This window comes from Schistocerca americana, chromosome 3 (assembly GCF_021461395.2).
Source record: "Schistocerca americana isolate TAMUIC-IGC-003095 chromosome 3, iqSchAmer2.1, whole genome shotgun sequence".
NCBI lineage: Eukaryota > Metazoa > Arthropoda > Insecta > Orthoptera > Acrididae > Schistocerca > Schistocerca americana.
In genome coordinates, this window is record NC_060121.1 from 483,801,807 (window position 1) to 483,821,317 (window position 19,511).

The 19,511-nt window shown below is 43.3% G+C and overlaps 1 protein-coding gene across 1 annotated transcript in view; it reads right to left on the bottom strand.

Moving 5' to 3' along the window:
- LOC124607105 overlaps positions 1–15,654 on the bottom strand; it is a 37,420-nt gene extending 21,766 nt beyond the window's left edge. The window contains exon 1 of the mRNA XM_047139302.1: positions 15,583–15,654. Within this exon, the coding sequence (XP_046995258.1) occupies positions 15,583–15,621 (39 nt within the window). The 5' untranslated portion in view covers positions 15,622–15,654. The remainder of the gene's footprint in view (positions 1–15,582) is intronic.
- Positions 15,655–19,511: the final 3,857 nt, after the last annotated feature.

Below are 19,511 nucleotides of genomic sequence, written 5' to 3' on the forward strand. Positions count from 1 at the left end.
AATTACATATTGCATTTCATTCTCACGTGTGCTGTGCCGCATTGCCTGCGATTTTGCACCTCTACATTTCGTACTGGCAAGTGTACATATGGCGGAAAGTTACGTGGCTTAGGAGCAGAAAATATGTTCACGATACGGAAGACAGAGTAACAGATTTGATAGAACCCTCAATAAATTTAATTTGATCTCACTTGTTATTATCTCTACGTTAAAGTTAATCTTCTCATGATCTCACGATATAATGCGGATGATAAAATCTTAATCGTAGAAGAGCTGACGGGTAATCAGCGAAGCAAAGTTACACAAACATCCCATCGAGTTCAGCAGTAAAGGTCAGAAAATGACGAATACACTGAGGTGACAAACGTCATGGGATGCCTCCTGATATAGTACCGGACCTCCTTTTGTCTGGCATAGTGAAGCAACTCAACGTGGGATGGACTCAACAAGTCGTTCGAAATTCCGTGTAGAAAAACTGAGCCATGCTGCCTCTATAGCCGTCCATAAGTGCGAAAGTGTTGTAAGGATTTTGTACAGGATTTTGTGCACGAACTGACCTCTTGATCATGCCGCGAAAATATTCGATGAGAGGCACGTCGGACGCTCTGGGTGGCCAGATAATTTACTCGAAGTGTCCACAATGTTGTGACATGGCACTTTGTGATCCATAAAATTTCCATCGTTTTTTGGGAACATGAAGTGCGTAAATGGCTGCAGATGGTCTCCGAGTGTAATCACTCCCAGTCAAAGACCCGATCGTACAGTGCCTTCTTGACATCTTGAATCCATGGCTTCGTGGGATCAGCGCCACACTCGCACCCTACCATCAGCTCTAACCAACTGCAATCGGATCTCATCTGAGGAGACCACGGTTTTCCAGTCGTGTAGGGTCCAACTGATATGGTCACGAGCTCAGGAGAGGTGCAGCAGGCGATGTCGTTCTGTTAACAAAGGCGCTAACATAGGTCCTCTGCTGACGTAGCCCATTAACACCAAATTTCTCCGCATTGTCAAAAAAAAAAAAAAAAAGGTTGAAATGGCTCTGAGCACTATGGGACTTAACATCTGTGGCCATCAGTCCTCTAGAACTTAAAACTACTTAAACCTAACTAACCTAAGGACATCACAGACATCCATGCCCGAGGCAGGATTCGAACCTGCAACCGTAGCGGTCACGCAGTTCCAGACTGAAGCGCCTAGAACCGCACGGCCACACCGGCCGGCCTCCGCATTGTCCTGACGGACACGTTCATCGTACGTCCCACATCTTTTTCTGCGGTTATTTCACCTAGTATAGCTCTTTTGTTAGCACTGATAACTCTACGCAATTGCCGCTGCTATTGGTCGTTAAGTGAAGGCTGCCGGACACTGCGTTGCACGTGGTGAAAGGTAATGCCTCAAGTGTTGTATTCTCAGCACACTCTTGCCGCTGTGGAACTCTGAATACTGAATTCCCTAATGATTTTCCGAAATGGAATGTCCCATGCGTCTAGCTCCAACTATCATTCGGCGTTGAAAGTCTATTAATTCCCGTCGTGCGGCCCGAATCACGTTGGAAACCTTTTCATATGAATCAACTGAGTACACATGACAGCTTCACCACTGCATTGAAGTTTTTTTAACTTGTGTACGCGGTACTACAGCCATCCGTGTGTGCGCATTTCGGTATCCCATGACTTTGTTTCACCTCAGTGTATACAACATATGTGCAAATACTGCATACTGGAAAATGGTTGAACGGTGAATATCACAGTGGACCCGATGGAGGAAATGCAGAACAAGCAGATACACCGCATAAAGTAGCAGTGATTGTTTGGCATAGAAAACAAGAAGAAGCTACACGAAAATAATGGAACAAAAGAAATGTGAGATCAAATCATTATATCATGCAACCTTTTTCCTACAGAAGCTACGGTGTTTTCAGACGGATAAAGGAGCATTTTAATTTTCACCGAGCGAGGTGGCGCAGTGGTTTGCACACTGGACTCACATTCGGTGAGGGGGGGGGGGGGGGACGGTTACAATCCGCATCCGACCATCCTGATTTAGGTTTTCCTTCATTTCCCTAAATGGCTTCCGGGAAATTCTGGAAGGACACTGCCGATTTCCTTCCATATCCTTGAAACAATCCGAGCTTGTGGTCCGTCACTGATGGCCTCGTTGTCCACCGTACGTTAAACAATAATCTTTCTTCCTTCATTTCCAATTTGGAATGTGGTCCTTATCATAATCGACTGTCGGTTATGTGCATGTAGTCTCCCACAAGTTGTGTACAAAAACTCGCTATTTTATCAAACTGATTAAAAAATACGTTATCTGAAAAAACAGCCATGGAAGGTAAATAAAAAGAAATCGTGGTCAGACATAAATATCTAGATGAGATCACTTGTGTCGTGAATGAATTTCAGGCGAAAATTAACCAACCATGCAAAAAAAAAAAAAAAAAAAAAAAAAATGGTTCAAATGGCTTTGAGCACTATGGGAATTCACATCTGTGGTCATCAGTCCCCTAGAACTTAGAACTACTTAAACCTAACTAACCTAAGGACATCACACACATCCATGCCCGATGCAGGACTCGAACCTGCGACCGTAGCGGTCACGCGGTTCCAGACTGAAGTGCCCGCATGGCCACACCGGCCGGCAACCAGCCATGCACAGCGATGATGAAAGCACATAATTTGAATAGAAAATTCTTTACCTGGGAAATATAAATCAAGTGCCCTTTAGTATCAGTAACAAAATAAAACAAGAGACACCAAATTCGAATATCGGTGCTGTATAGAGGTTTAATTCCACAGCTTTGATTGTGGCTGGAATGGCACCAGCTCATATATTTCTGCTAATTTAATAGACTTATGAAGCTACTTTAGGTTGGATCTGAAGGTATTACTTTTCGTGGAATCGTGAAGATGATTATACATGACATCATGGAGAATCGCAAAGGTTTTCTGTGGAGGATATGGTAGATAATTTTTAAAATGCTAACACGTAACTATCTCAAACACAACCATGTTCTCTTTTTGCTTTCCAATTTAGAATTCTAGGCAAGCACACAGCTGAGCCTTTCATTAAAATGCAAGATAATAGAAAACTTCAGGCATCAAAATTTTGTTGCAAGACGACATTAGGTGAGGAAATCATTAAAAGGTTTAGTTTTATCAGCAACGTAACCTGCATATAAGAAGGATGCATTCGATCTGTAAAAGAGGATATTGAACACTACAAGGCGAGACACCAGAACAGGATGGCATGTGTTTTGTCATAATTTAAGACACATTTGCATTCTGCATCCAATACGAGTATCCCTGTTACTCGTCTGATTAGACCATAGATTATCCCTCCTATAACCCAGTATCGTTCGTGAACAAACTGTGTTTAGTGGTAGAATACTAATCACTTTCGTTTCCCATGCGAGTGGCGATTGGTAGAGACAGCATTTTCTACCAAGGAATGAGATTCTACAATAAGATGTCCAAGGAGAATTGCATTTTAATTTTTTTAGTAATCTGTTTAAACGCATGTTACATTCTATACCGTGAAGATTTACGTAGATAACACAGACTTGGCGTTTGGTAAAAATGTAATACAAGAAATTTATAATGAGAATAATAATAAAAAATTTGCAGTTTTTTCTTTAATTTTTACAGTGTCTGTTCCTTCAGGCATGCATGTCTGTTGCAACAGACAATATAAAAATTAAACCAATATTCCAAACGCCTGATGGGCGAGAACGACGATAATGGCACTGATCCTAATGTCATGTATTCTCATTGTCATCTTATGGGATTCACTTAATGTGGGAGCATTGAGGGATGTAGACACTGAGTGGCATATGAAAGTTTAGATTGGTCAGCAGAGTGGCCACTGATAGCCGAGGTGTCTCACTCGCGGCCCATTGCTGAGCCTATGTTGACTTGCGGTGCGGTGCGGTGCGTGATGTAGCGACCTGGTTACATAAGCAAGTGTTACTATACTTGTACACTGCGTTCCTAGAGCAGCCATCTAGCTTATAAGTGGTGGCACTTTCTGTTCATCGGCTCTGTGTACTGCTCATGAAGCAGAGGTACCGCTTCGTAACTATAAATCATTTTTATCGATTCGACCGGGAGAAGTACTTTGGTAAGAATACAAGGCATGTACAAACTACGGCTTTGGCAATTCATGACTGGCTGCGTGTTAATTTAAGTATTTCTGGTGCTAATACTGAGTTCATCAAATAAATAGTGAGAAATAGTTTGTTTTTGCTAAATTGCACGGTTCTGTTGCGGTAGACAGAATATTACTGAAACCCAGCGCAACTTTGAATTCCGTCATCGTGATGATTCTCTCAGTACCGTTGACATACACTTAGCAGCCAAAACGTTATGACCACTGGGCACTGCAAAGGGTGGATGCCACCTGGCGGCGTTGTGGGCACGTGACTCAACAGAAAGCCATGTGAGCGGAGCAAAGACGGGTGGGGAATTACCTTAGCGAAGATAAGCGCTGAAAATGGAGAAATCCACTGAAATAAGCGACTTTGCCAAAGAACAGATTTTTACTACGCAGAACCAGCGAACGAATACCTCTAAAACAGCGATGCTGGTCGAATGCTCACGTGTTCCTGTCATTAGAATCTACGGAAAGTGGTAGAAGGGCAGTGATGCTACCATTAGGCGTTTAGTGGTTTGACGTCCACGGCTCTACACAGAGTGTGGGGTCTGGAGGCTTGACTGCTGTGTAATCTAGGATAGATGGCGATCTGTGGCACCAATGGCGAAAGAGCACAGCGCTAATGGGCACACATGTATTTCAGAGCTCAGGAATCAGCGCACACTGTTGAACAAGGGGCTCCGCAGCAGATGACGCTGCGCGTTCACATGTTGGTTCAACGACTTCGTTACTTACGGCTGCAGTGGACTCGGGATCATTGAGATCGGACATTGTATCCCTGGAAACGTGTCGGCTCGCCGGACGAATCACATTTTTGCTTCACCAGGCCGATGGTCGTCTCCACAAACTCCGTCATGCAGGCGAACGGCGGCTCGAAACGTGCACCGCGCCACGGAAGCAGGCTGGTGGGGGTAGTATTAAGGTATGAGAGACATTCCCTGCGCTTGCATGGGATCTGTGGCACTTATCTAACACACCATGTCAGCTGTAGACCACCTGCATCACTTCATGCTTGATGTCTTCCCTAACGCCGATGCCATCTTTCAACAGTGTAACTGTCCGTGTCTCGAAGCCAGAATGATGCTACAGTGGTTCGAGGAGCATGATAGTGAAATTACTTTAATGTCATTCGCCTGATGTGAATCCGATAGTTCCGTTTGCGCCGCTATCGAGCGCCATCATTGCGGTTAGTCGGTTGGTTGGTTTGAGAAAGGGGACCGACCACACAATGAGGTTCTTGGTCCCATCGGATTAGGGAAGGATGGGGGAGGAATTCGGCCGTGCTATTTCAAAGGAACCATCCCGACATTAGGTTGAAGCGATTTAGGGAAATCATAGAAAACCTAAAGCCGGCCGAAGTGGCCGTGCGTTTCTAGGCGCTGCAGTCTGGAACCGCGAGACCGCTACGGTCGCAGGTTAGAATCCTGCCTCGGGCATGGATGTGTGTGATGTCCTTAGGTTAGTTAGGTTTAACTAGTTCTAAGTTCTAGGGGACTCATGACCTCAGAAGTCGAGTCCCATAGTGCTCAGAGCCATTTGAACCACAGAAAACCTAAAACAGGATGGCCGGACGCGGGTTAGAACCGTCGTCCTCCCGAATGCGAGTCCAGTGTGCCGACCACGGCGCCACCTCGATCGGTCAGTTATCTACAGGGAATTACATGAATTGTGTGTACACACCTGGTGCCACAAAACTCCACAAATCTACCAACGAACTGTAGAATCGATGATCCCCAGAATCGGCACAGATACCTAGGAAACAGAAGTCTAACATTACATTGATACAGGGTTGACCCGAAATGGAAACGGGAAATCATGAGGAAACGGTTGTTCCCCAATCCCAACAATCATACATGGCGAGCCCCTTGAGCCGTCCACAGCAGGATTGTTAACATCAACCGATGCAGGACACAACACGTCAGGAAACAACACAAGAACAGCTGAGAGAAACTCAAGCAGCTACTGAAACATGTAAACAGGGAAGTATAGTTTGTCACAGAATACAAAAAACTCTCAGGAAAGGGCGCGGAGGTAAGGAACAACAACCAGAAGGCTACAAAACCTCAAGTTGTTGCGAAGATACCACGCGAGAAAGTCAAATACAGTCGAAATGTGACAAGTAGAAAAAGTAGGAAAAATGCAGAAAGAGAATACGAAGATGACGAGAATGGAGGAACAGAAAGTGAACCTATTGGGAATGACTCTGGTTCAGAAATTAAATTGGGGCATAACAAGGAAAATCAAAACTGAAAAATAAGTTTGCAATGGACAGTACTATAGTGCTGACTCTCCTGAAGCTTCGATGTTACACGGAAAGTAGATTAGCTGCAGGAACAATCATTGGCAACGACACACCTGTAAAATGTAGAAAACAACTTAACCTGGTCACAGGATCTTGAATTGTTGGACGTGAGCATGCAGTCATTTCAAATAGCGACTGTCAACATCAATCGAATTCAATCAGACGTAAAATTAAAATGGGTAACCCTTTATTTATATTCTATGGATGTAGACGTAGTTCTTGGCCAAGAAGTGATCACACCAAATATTTCTGACATATTTGAATTTGATGAGATACTCAGTATTGGTGAAGTATCTGGAACGCCGAGTCTATACAGAAAGGGTGGTATATAATGTGTGGTTCAAGCGTACGTAGAGTCAGGAAGAGGCATTGCTGCCCTGCGTTGGGGATGTGCGCCTTCTCACCATATGCGCTTCAACGAGTACAGATGGTAGGAGAGCGAGAAGTGAGTTATTTCGACACGAAATCAGAGTCATTACTGGTGTATGTCGACATATATACTGAGTGATCAAAAGTATCCGGACACTTCCCTAAACCTACGTTTTTCATATTAGGTGGATTGTGATGCTCCATATCAGCGACCTCAGTAGTCATTAGACATCTTGAGAGAGCAGTATGGCGAAATCTGAGGAACTCACGGACTTCGAACGTGATCAGGTGATTGTGCGTCACTTGTTCCACACACCTGTACCCGAGATTTCCACAATCCTAAACATCCCTATCTCGACAGTTTCCGATGTAATTGTGAATTGGAAACGTGAAGGGACATGTAGAGCACAAAAGCGTACAGTCCGACAACGTCTGTTTACTGACAGAGACCGCCGACAATTGAAGAGGGTCGTAATGTGTAGCAGGCAGACATCTATCCAGACTATCACACAGGAATTCCAGACTGCATCAGGATCCACTGCAAGTACTATGACACGCCGGTCTCGGTGGCCGATCGGTTCTAGGTGCTTCAGTCCGGCTGCTACGGTCGCAGGTTGGAATCCTGCCTCGGGCACGGATGTGTGTGACGTCGTTAGGTTAGTTAGGTTTAGTAGCTCTAAGTCTAGGGGACTGACGATCTGAGATGTTAAATCCCATAGTCCTTAGAGCCATTTGAACCATTTTTGAAGTACTATGACAGTTAGGCAGGACGTGTGAAAACTTGGATTTCATGGTCGAGCGGCTGCTCATAAGCCACACAACACCCAGTAATTGCCAAACGACGCCTCACTTGGTGTAAGGAGAGTAAACATTGGACGATTGAACACTGAAGAAACGTTGTGTGGAGTGACGAATCAAGGTACACGATGTGGCGATCCGATGGCTGGGTGTGGGTACGGCGAATGCCTGGTGAACGTCGTCTGCCAACGTGTGTAGTACTAACAGTAAAATTCGGAAGCGGTGGTGTTATGGTGTGGTCCTGTTTTCATGGAGGGGGCTTGCCTCCCTTGTTGTTCCGTGTGGCACTATCACAGTATAGTCCTACACTGATTTTCTAAGCATCTTCTTGCATCCCACTGTTGAAGAGCAATTCGGGGATGGCGACTGCATCTTTCAACACGATCGAGCACCTGTTGATAATGCGCGGCCTGTGGCGGAGTGGTTACAAGGCAATAACATCGCTGTAATGGACTGGCCTCCACAGAGTCCTGACCTGAATCCTACAGAACACCTTTGGGATGTTTTGGAACGCAGATTCGTGGCAGGCCTCACCGACCGACATCGATACCTCTCCTAAGTACAGCACTCCGTGAAGAATGGGCTGCCATTCCCCAAGAAACCTTCCAGTACCTGACTGAACGTATGCCTGCGAGAGTGGAAGCTACCATCAAGGATAAGGGTGATCCAACACCACGTTGAATTCCAGCATTACCGATGGAGTGCACCACGAACTTAAATTTTCAGCCAAGTGTCCGGATATTTTTGATCACATAGTGTAACAGTCGGAGACTTCTATTAAGTGATAAGGAAATAAGATCAGTTCATGAGCTGTAAATTCTGCCCATAGTTAAAAACTTTAACAGATGGCTTAGAGCTTTAAGGCACCTGGATGTTGTTGTTGTGGTCTTCAGTCCTGAGACTGGTTTGATGCAGCTCTCCATGCTACTCTATCCTGTGCAAGCTTCTTCATCTCCCAGTACCTACTGCAACCTACATCCTACTGAATCTGCTTAGTGTATTCATCTCTTGGTCTCCCTCAACGATTTTTACCCTCCACGGTGCCCTCCAATGCTAAATTTGTCATCCCTTGATGCCTCAAAACATGTCCTACCAAACCTACATACTTCTCTTCTCCCCAATCCTACTCAATACCTCCTCATTAGTTACATGATCTACCCCCTTATCTTCAGCATTCTTCTGTAGCACCACATTTCGAAAGCTTCTATTCTCTTCTTGTCCAAACTAGTTATCGTCCATGTTTCACTTCCATACATGGCTACACTCCATACAAATACTTTCAGAAACGACTTCCTGACACTTAAATCTATACTCGATGTTAACAAATTTCTCTTCTTGAGAAACGCTTTCCTTGCCATTGCCAGTCTACATTCTATATCCTCCCTACTTCGACCATCATCAGTTATTTTACTCCCTAAATAACAAAACTCCTTTACTACTTTAAGTGTCTCATTTCCTAATCTAATTCGTTCAGCATCACCCGACTTAATTTGACTACATTCCATTATCCTCGTTTTGCTTTTGTTGATGTTCATCTTATATCCTCCTTTCAAGACACTGTCCATTCCGTTCAACTGCTCTTCCAAGTCCTTTGCTGTCTCTGACAGAATTACAATGTCATCGGCGAACCTCAAAGTTTTTACTTCTTCTCCATGAATTTTAATACCTACTCCGAATTTTTCTTTTGTTTCCTTTACTGCTTGCTCAATATACAGATTGAATAACATCGGGGAGAGGCTACAACCCTGTCTAACTCCTTTCCCAACCACTGCTTCCCTTTCATGCCCCTCTACTCTTATAACTGCCATCTGGTTTCTGTACAAATTGTAAATAGTCTTTCGCTCCCTGTATTTTGCCCCTGCCACCTTCAGAATTTGAGAGTATTCCAGTTATCATTGTCAAAAGGTTTCTCTAAGTCTACAAATGCTAGAAACGTAGGTTTGCTTTCCTTAATCTTTCTTCTAAGATAAGTCGTAAGGTTAGTATTGCCTCACGTGTTCCAACATTTCTACGGAATCCAAACTGATCTTCCCCGAGGTCCACTTCTACCAGTTTTTCCATTCGTCTGTAAAGAATTCGCGTTAGTATTTTGCAGCTGTGACTTATTAAACTGATAGTTCGGTAATTTTCACATCTGTCAACACCTGCTTTCTTTGGGATTGGAATTATTATATTCTTCTTGAAGTCTGAGGGTATTTCGCCTGTCTCATACATCGTGCTCACTAGATGGTAGAGTTTTGTCATGACTGGCTCTCCCGAGGCCATCAGTAGTTCTAATGGAATGTTGTCTACTCCCGGGGCCTTGTTTCGACTCAGGTCTTTCAGTGCTCTGTCAAACTCTTCACGCAGTATCTTATCTCCCATTTCGTCTTCATCTACATCCTCTTCCATTTCCATAATATTGTCCTCAAGTACATCGCCCTTGTATAAACCCTCTATATACTCCTTCCACCTTTCTGCCTTCCCTTCTTTGCTTAGAACTGGGTTGCCATCTGAGCTCTTGATATTCATAAAAGTGGTTCTCTTCTCTCCAAAGGTCTCTTTAATTTTCCTGTAGGCAATATCTATCTTACCCCTAGTGAGATAACCCTCTACATCCTTACATTTGTTCTCTAGCCATCCCTGCTTAGCCATTTTACACTTCCTGTCGATATCATTTTTGAGACGTTTGTATTCCTTTTTGCCTACTTCATTTACTTTCTCCTTTCATCAATTAAATTCAATATTTCTTCTGTTACCCAAGGATTTCTATTAGCCCTCGTCTTTTTACCTACTTGATCGTCTGCTGCCTTAACTACTTCATCCCTCAGAGCTACCCATTCTTCTTCTACTGTATTTCTTTCCCCCATTCCTGTCAATTGTTCCCTTATGTTCTCCCTGAAACTCTCTACAACCTCTGGTTCTTTCAGTTTATCCTGGTCCCATCTCCTTAAATTCCCACCTTTTTGCAGTTTCTTCAGTTTCAATCTGCAGTTCATAACCAATAGAAGGTGGTCAGAATCCGCATCTGCCCCAGGAAATGTCTTACAATTTAAAACCTGGTTCCTAAATCTCTGTCTTACCATTATATAATCTATCTGATACCTTTTAGTATCTCCAGGATTCTTCCAGGTATACAATCTTCTTTTATGATTCTTGAACCAAGTGTTAGCTATGATTAAGTTATGCTCTGTGCAAAATACTACAAGACGGCTTCCTCTTTCATTCCTTCCCCCCAATCCATATTCACCTACTATGTTTCCTTCTCTCCCTTTTCCTACTGACGAATTCTAGTCACCCATGACTATTAAATTTTCGTCTCCCTTCACTACCTGAATAATTTCTTTTACCTCGTCATACATTTCATCTATTTCTTCATCATCTGCAGAGCTAGTTGGCACATAAACTTGTACTACTGTAGTAGGCATGGGCTTTGTGTCTATCTTGGCCACAACAATACGTTCACTATGCTGTTTGTAGTAGCTAATCCGCACTCCTATTTTTTTATTCATTATTAAACCTACTCCTGCATTACCCCTATTTGATTTTGTATTTATAACCCTGTAATCACCTGACCAAAAATCTTGTTCCTCCTTCCACCGAACTTCACTAATTCCCATTATATCTAACTCTAACCTATCCATTTCCCTTTTTAAATTTTCTAACCTACCTGCCCGATTAAGGGATCTGACATTCCACGCTCCGATCCGTAGAACACCAGTTTTCTTTCTCCAGATAACGACGTCCTCCTGAGTAGTTCCCGCCCGGAATCCGAATGGGGGACTATTTTACCTCCGGAATATTTTACCCAAGAGGACGCCATCATCATTTAATCATACAGTAAAGCTGCATGTCCTCGGGAAAAATTACGGCTGTAGTTTCCCCTTGCTTTCAGCCGTTCGCAGTACCAGCACAGCAAGGCCGTTTTGGTTAATGTTACAAGGCCAGATCAGTCAATCATCCAGACTGTTGCCCCTGCAACTACTGAAAAGGCTGCTGCCCCTCTTCAGGAACCACATGTTTGTCTGGCCGCTCAACAGATACCCCTCCGTTGTGGTTGCACCTACGGTACGGCCATCTGTATCGCTGAGGCACACAAGCATTCCCACCAACGGCAAGGTCCATGGTTCATGGGGGGCACCTGGATGTACCCAGACCTTAATGTTACATGCTACACGTACGTCAATAGCCAGTCTGCCAGTAGACTAGACAGAATTTACTTCTCCAAAGCTACGTTAAATAACCTACGAGATTCTGAGGCCGCTCATCTTTGCCGACCATTGCACTTGCCATGTAACCGTTACGTACACCAGACAGAAAATTTTCTAGGGCGTGGCGCATGGCAGTTGAGTGTGTCGCTACTTGGCGATAACATATTAAGGCAGGAAATTCAAGACATTTGGGAGCATATCTTTCGATAGACGAACAGGCATCGACAAAGAGTGCTACAGTGGACGGACTGAGCAAAGACGCAAATAAAGAAATGTATCATCTAGTTTGTACAGAATAAATCATACTGGAGGAGAAATACTGTCATCTTACTTTACAATTTCACAAGAACTGTGCGATCGACCGGATGCTCTAAGCCCCCCCCCCCCCTTAAAAAAAAGGAATTAAATAGCAAATAACAGCAGCAGTTCGCGAAAGTTTACCTGTTATTAAAGTACGGGCTCCAGATATCAATGACATCAATCATGAAATTGCATCCGTCTATCACATAATAGGAGAAACCAAAAGGATCAAACAAAAATTGATTCCTAAGCTTCTAGATTATGATGGAAATGAATATTTTCAACAAAGCACGATCAAGGAATACGCTGTGAAATATTATACGGATCTCTACTCAGCACCGAATGTAGAAGAGACATCGACAGATTACTTTTTGAACAGTATCACTTCGTGTTCTGAATCAAGAGATAACGAAGAACTAATCGTTAGGATAACAAATCAGGATGTCAAACGTATCGTCATCAACGCTCCGAAGAGAGAAGCTGCTGGATTACAACGATTGCCTATCGAATGTTATGAACAGTTTTAGAAGGAAGGAAGGAAGACTGAGTTTAATGTTCTGTGGACACCTAGGTTATGAGAGACGGAGCACAATCTCGGATTGTGTCATGGATGACGAAGGATATCAGCTGTGCCCTTTTAAAGGAACAATTGCGGCATTTGTCTTGAGCGACTTAGAGAAATCACGGAAAACCTAAATCTGGAGGGCTGGACGCGGGTTTGAACCGTTGTCCTCCCGAATGGTTCGAAAATGGTTCAAATGGCTCTGAGCACTATGGGATTTGACAACGGAGGTCATCAGTCCCCTGGAACTTAGAACTACTTAAACCAAACTAACCTAAAGACATCACACACATCTATGCCCGAGGCAGGATTCGAACCTTCGACCGTAGCGGTCGCGCGATTCCAGAATGAATCGGCCGCTCAGGCCGGCTGTCCTCCCGAATGCAAGTCCATTGTGCTAACCTCTGCGCCACCTCACTCGGTGAACAGTTTTGGGATATGGTAGTTGAGGAACTCACCGAAATGTACGATGAAATCTTAGTAAATATCGTCTTCCTCCGGCAATTTACGAGGGAATCATTATCATATGAAAGACTGCCCAGAGTAATAGGACAAAAATTCCCGTCCTCTTACGTTGCTCAACGTCGACTTAAAAAATTTAACAAACGTTATAAACAGCAGAGTAAAGCAAATAATAGGTAAGGTAATTGGACCGTACCAAATATTCTAGACAAATACAGAGGTATAGTAGATTTAACATGGATATACAAAACGAGATTGAATATGCATGACAACATTAACAACAGCTTTTCTAGATTTTAATAAAGGATTTGGCAGGGCTTATCACCAGGTTTTATTTCAAACTATGGGTCAAATAGGTTTTGGTGATCCGCTTACAAAGCTGATAAAAATGCATAACTGAAATAGGATAGAGACTGAAGATTAATGGGCAGCTGACAGCTTCAGTGACGATTAAACAATGTCGCTGCTCGCCACAGCAGTAGAACATTTATTGAAAAAATTCCATAGTACCCTGCAAAGTCTTGAGACACTTAACATAAGAACAGTTTGCCAAGCTTATGCAGATGACGTGAGTGTGATCGTCAGTTCCAGGGAAGACGTTGACACAATCAAACGAATAATAAAGAAGTTTGAAGATGCAACTGGAGCAAAACTTTTGGGAGCGGTTCCAACATATCAAAAATAAGGCTTCTAGGTTCCCAAACCGATTACATGGACTAAACCCAGCTACAGCCACGAGAGAGATTAAACGTCTAGGGATCACGCCGACCCATAGTCCAAAGTATATGGTCAAAATGATTTGGTGAATGAAACTTTCCCCACTACGGCATCCTGTCAAAGATCACATCTAGCGTAATTTTAATTGAACACAGAGAGTAACCTTTCTCCAAGCGCACTTATTGTATTTAGTAGAATATAACACATAGCTGCGATATTTCCCATTATAACAAATTAGGAAATAAAATACGGGCATTAGCTCTCGCTTATTTATATAACTGGCAAGGGAATATCTTTCAAGTCATGCACAAGAAAACAACCTTAGGGCGACTTCAAACGGATTAGGGATCAAAGAGGTTGAATCACAGTGCACAACTATCTTCACTAGGAGCACAGCTGGAGTACTACGAGACAACCGTCCAAGCATTACAAAAAATTATTTTATATCCGAATTACTTGCGATCGCAACGACAAGAATCCACCAACGAACATCGGCCGCATCAACAAGGCATTGGTATACATCCGCCGATATTTTACAGAAGTAAGTTACAAATTTTTTTAGGAGATAGGTTAAGTAAAGACGAACCTACGTCTATGGTGTTTGTATACTTAGAGAAAGCATTTGACAGTGTTGACTGGATTACCGTCTTTGAAATTCTTCAGTTGAGAGGGGTAAAATACTGGGCGCGAAAGGCTGTTTACAACTTGTAAAGAAACTAGACAGCAGTTGTAAGGGTCGAGGGAAATGAGAGGGAAGCAGTGGTTGAGAAGGGAGACAGGATTTTAACCTGTCCCCGATGTTACTGAAACTATACACTAAGCAAATAGTAAAGGAGACCAAAGAAAAATCTGATGTAAGAATTAAAGTTAATGTTTTCCGATGCCGATGATATTGTAGTTCTGTCAGAGACAGCAAAAGACTTGGAAGAGCAACTGAAAAGACTGGACAAGGTCTTGAAACGAGGATATAAGACGAACGTCAACAAAAGCAAAACAAGTCGAATTGAATCAAGTCATGTTGAAGAAATTAGATTAGCAAACGAGACACTTAAGGCAGTAGACGAGTTTTATTATTTGGGCATCAAAATAGATGATGACGTCGAACTAGAGAGCATAGAAAATGTAGACTGGCAATGGCAAGTAAAGCGTTTTAGCACAAGAGGAATTTGTTAACACTGAATATAGATTTCAGTGTTAGGAAGTCTGTTCTGAAAGTATTTGTGTTGAGTTTAGGGATTTATCAAAGAGAAACATGGACGATAAACAGTTTACGCAAGAAGAGAATAGAAGCTTTAGAAATGTGGTACTACAGAATAATGCTGAAGATTAGGTGGGTAGACCACGTAAGTAATGAGAAGGTACTGAATGTTACGCTGTTTTAAAAAGGCCGACCTGTATTCGGAAGGATGGAGGTTCCAGTCTTCATCTGGCTATTCTAATTCATGTTTTTCGTAGTTAATTACTTCAAGCAAATTTCCACTATATGGACTCGACCTTCTGTCTGTCCTATCTTTGCCCTGTGGGAATGTAAATATCTGTATATGTCTTTTTTCCTTGTTATGAAATTGTAATATCTTGACATGTTCCGTATCTTTGTTAAAGTGTTATGCGGCTCGACAGAATTACTACTACTACTACTACTAATGCATCGAACCTCCTCCCACGCATACACACTGACTCAAATACTGGGTCAAGCACATTAACGTAGATAATTCAATATAACTTACGGCAAAAACTTCTAGTCCAACAAACTTTCGTCGTTCCATTATTACGAGCACAGAGCAACACGTTATGTTCCCGAGCCTCACACGTAACTACTGAGATTCTGAGGAAGCCAGTTAACAGATAAAAGGCGGACGCAAACAACAACTAAAGTACTTTTATCAATTTAGTTGCAATCTTTGAAGCAGGTATCAGATGTGTTGACAGTCGGGCTTATCTCTATACTGAAGAGAGCATAGACTGATATAAATTAATTGTATTCATTGAACTCTGCTAAAATCCTTGTATTAAGATAACTCGTGTTTTTACACTCCCGTTGTCAGTAGTGGCGATAAAATCTAGACAGTTTGTAATCTGAACAACAAAGTTCTTTAGAAAGAACAAATAAATCATAGTGTAAGACCATATACAAGTACAAATATATTCTAATAGGTATTTCTGGTGTACACAAAACCTAATTTTACTTTCACAGCATCGTTCAGCATATCAGAACTACTTCAAAATAAATAGTTTTTCTCATTCGGATTTAACATTTGAAAGCCCTTGTATCTGTATTATGTGACACAGTAATTGTGTCTGGTTATTGTGCAGTGATTTAATTACGAGCAATACTGCGTTTTATAAACCACTACGCTTGTCTTTCGTGGCACATTACTTTTCAGTTCATCTCAGTGCAATCATGTACTCTTTCTGTTCCAATTTTAGACAACGCATTACACCGATATGTCTCAAAACTTTACTGTAGCACTTGACGTTTAGAATATTAAACGTTTATAAAACATAAAGTACCAGAGTTTGAAGATAGTGAGAGTATCACACTATGCCGCGGTGTCTTGGAAAATAAATATTACACCGTCATACAGACATGATTTGCTTCTGCTACTGTTGCACCTATTTATAGTGCTCACGACGCACAGCAATTTATGTCAAAATCACTTCACGTAAACGTAAAGCTGCTACACCTACGAATCGAACAAGCCTCGAAAACTCGAAATTTGAGCACAGGTCGGGACTTTCTATTTATATAGTATGACAATATATAATAAATTTATCAAGCTTATTCCTGTCTCATTTGCATCAGAAGAATTATTCACGCACTCATTACAGAAAAATAGACTGAGAAATATAGCTCATAAAATCATGTTAGTATTTAGTGTTTAAGATTCACATCTGGCAATACACCTTGGTCTTTCATAAATAACCGTTAATACGTTGGTACGTAAGGCAAACAGCAAGTGCTAGCAGGCACCAGTAAACTCATACACACACACACACACACACACACACACACACACACACACACACACACACAGAAAACCCATAGAAAAGGAGCGACTCTGCGGACGAAAGAGAAACTTAAACGTTGCTACACGGGCAACCAATCGATTCGTTCTTGCTAGCGCTTACGAATTGCCTTTATCTACCAGTGCATTAAATTGTGTTCAGAAAAGCCGAAGGCAGACTGCAAAATGTGAACACTATCAGTCTTTAACCCTAAATACTAATAAGATCATAAAGAAAGAATACAATTAAATTGAAATAAGGAATTGTTGTGCTTTTCATATCTAGTCTGACTGTTTATTATGTCTTGAGTAATTTCGAAGGGAGTTGTTAAGGGAAGTTACTTTCGTATTTCATTTCGTATCAGTAAGCAATTCCGTCGAAGGTAGGTGCTGTGTTTGTGAGGGAGTCCACTTATCACCCAAGTGAATTGACTAGTTCGGCATTCAAAATGTAATAGAATAGGTGATGCACGGTTCAAGGTACAACATAAAACTACTGCGATACTTCAGCACAAAAACGGATTCGTTGCTTTTCGCTGAACTGAAATTAGTGACTGTGTTAATCACACTAAACTATCCTGATACAGAAGTGCAGAGAACTGCGTCACTACTTGTGTGTCGCCGGGATCATAATATACTGCCAAGCAGCAAAACGCGGTAAACTCTTATTTCTTCCAACAATATGGTATCGTTCTTTCCATCTGGGACAGATTGTGACCCGAACTCTCAGTGATAGTTACACGTCGCATAGGATGAAAGTTATCATACACAAAACAATTCACCCAAAGTTAATTGACCCACTGAATATTACTGTAGCTTATTTTGTAAAGAATATTAGAGAAAATGTTACTCACTGCCAAGTTAGGACAGGTACATGCCCAGTAGACTCACAGCGCTGTATTTCGTACAACATAGTTAGATATCCTTGTGCAAAACAGAACATTTAGGATGAAAGAAATGCACTCATTCACGACAGCGCACATACAGTACAGTTACGCTTCGTTATCGGAAAACCAGAAATACATATTACAGCAATTAGAACAAATAATGCCAACTACACTAACTACGTGTGTGCAATGTACTGTCATTATGCAATTCATTATTTCAAATGCAAACTGCCGGGAACAATGCTCGGTGGTTCTACTAAATACACTCCTGGAAATGGAAAAAAGAACACATTGACACCGGTGTGTCAGACCCACCATACTTGCTCCGGACACTGCGAGAGGGTTGTACAAGCAATGATCACACGCACGGCACAGCCGACACACCAGGAACCGCGGTGTTGGCCGTCGAATGGCGCTAGCTGCGCAGCATTTGTGCACCGCCGCCGTCAGTGTCAGCCAGTTTGCCGTGGCATACGGAGCTCCATCGCAGTCTTTAACACTGGTAGCATGCCGCGACAGCGTGGACGTGAACCGTATGTGCAGTTGACGGACTTTGAGCGAGGGCGTATAGTGGGCATGCGGGAGGCCGGGTGGACGTACCGCCGAATTGCTCAACACGTGGGGCGTGAGGTCTCCACAGTACATCGATGTTGTCGCCAGTGGTCGGCGGAAGGTGCACGTGCCCGTCGACCTGGGACCGGACTGCAGCGGCGCACGGATGCACGTCAAGACCGTAGGATCCTACGCAGTGCCGTAGGGGACCGCACCGCCACTTCCCAGCAAATTAGGGACACTGTTGCTCCTGGGGTATCGGCGAGGACCATTCGCAACCGTCTCCATGAAGCTGGGCTACGGTCCCGCACACCGTTAGGCCGTCTTCCGCTCACGCCCCAACATCGTGCAGCCCGCCTCCAGTGGTGTCGCGACAGGCGTGAATGGAGGGACGAATGGAGACGTGTCGTCTTCAGCGATGAGAGTCGCTTCTGCCTTGGTGCCAATGATGGTCGTATGCGTGTTTGGCGCCGTGTAGGTGAGCGCCACAATCAGGACCGCATACGACCGAGGCACACAGGGCCAACACCCAGCATCATGGTGTGGGGAGCGATCTCCTACATTGACCGTACACCACTGGTGATCGTCGAGGGGACACTGAATAGTGCACGGTACATCCAAACCGTCATCGAACCCATCGTTTTACCATTCCTAGACCGGCAAGGAAACTTGCTGTTCCAATAGGACAATGCACGTCCGCATGTATCCCGTGCCACCCAACGTGCTCTAGAAGGTGTAAGTCAACTACCCTGGCCAGCAAGATCTCCGGATCTGTTCCCCATTGAGCATGTTTGGGACTGGATGAAGCGTCGTCTCACGCGGTCTGCACGTCCAGCACGAACGCTGGTCCAACTGAGGCGCCAGGTGGAAATGGCATGGCAAGCCGTTCCACAGGACTACATCCAGCATCTCTACAATCGTCTCCATGGGAGAATAGCAGCCTGCATTGCTGCGAAAGGTGGATATACACTGTACTAGTGCCGACATTGTGCATGCTCTGTCGCCTGTGTCTATGTGCCTGTGGTTCTGTCAGTGTGATCATGTGATGTATCTGACCCCAGGAATGTGTCAATAAAGTTTCCCCTTCCTGGGACAATGAATTCACGGTGTTCTTATTTCAATTTCCAGGAGTGTATGTATATACAGGGTGTTACAAAAAGGTACGGCCAAACTTTCAGGAAACATTCCTCACACACAAATAAAGAAAAGATG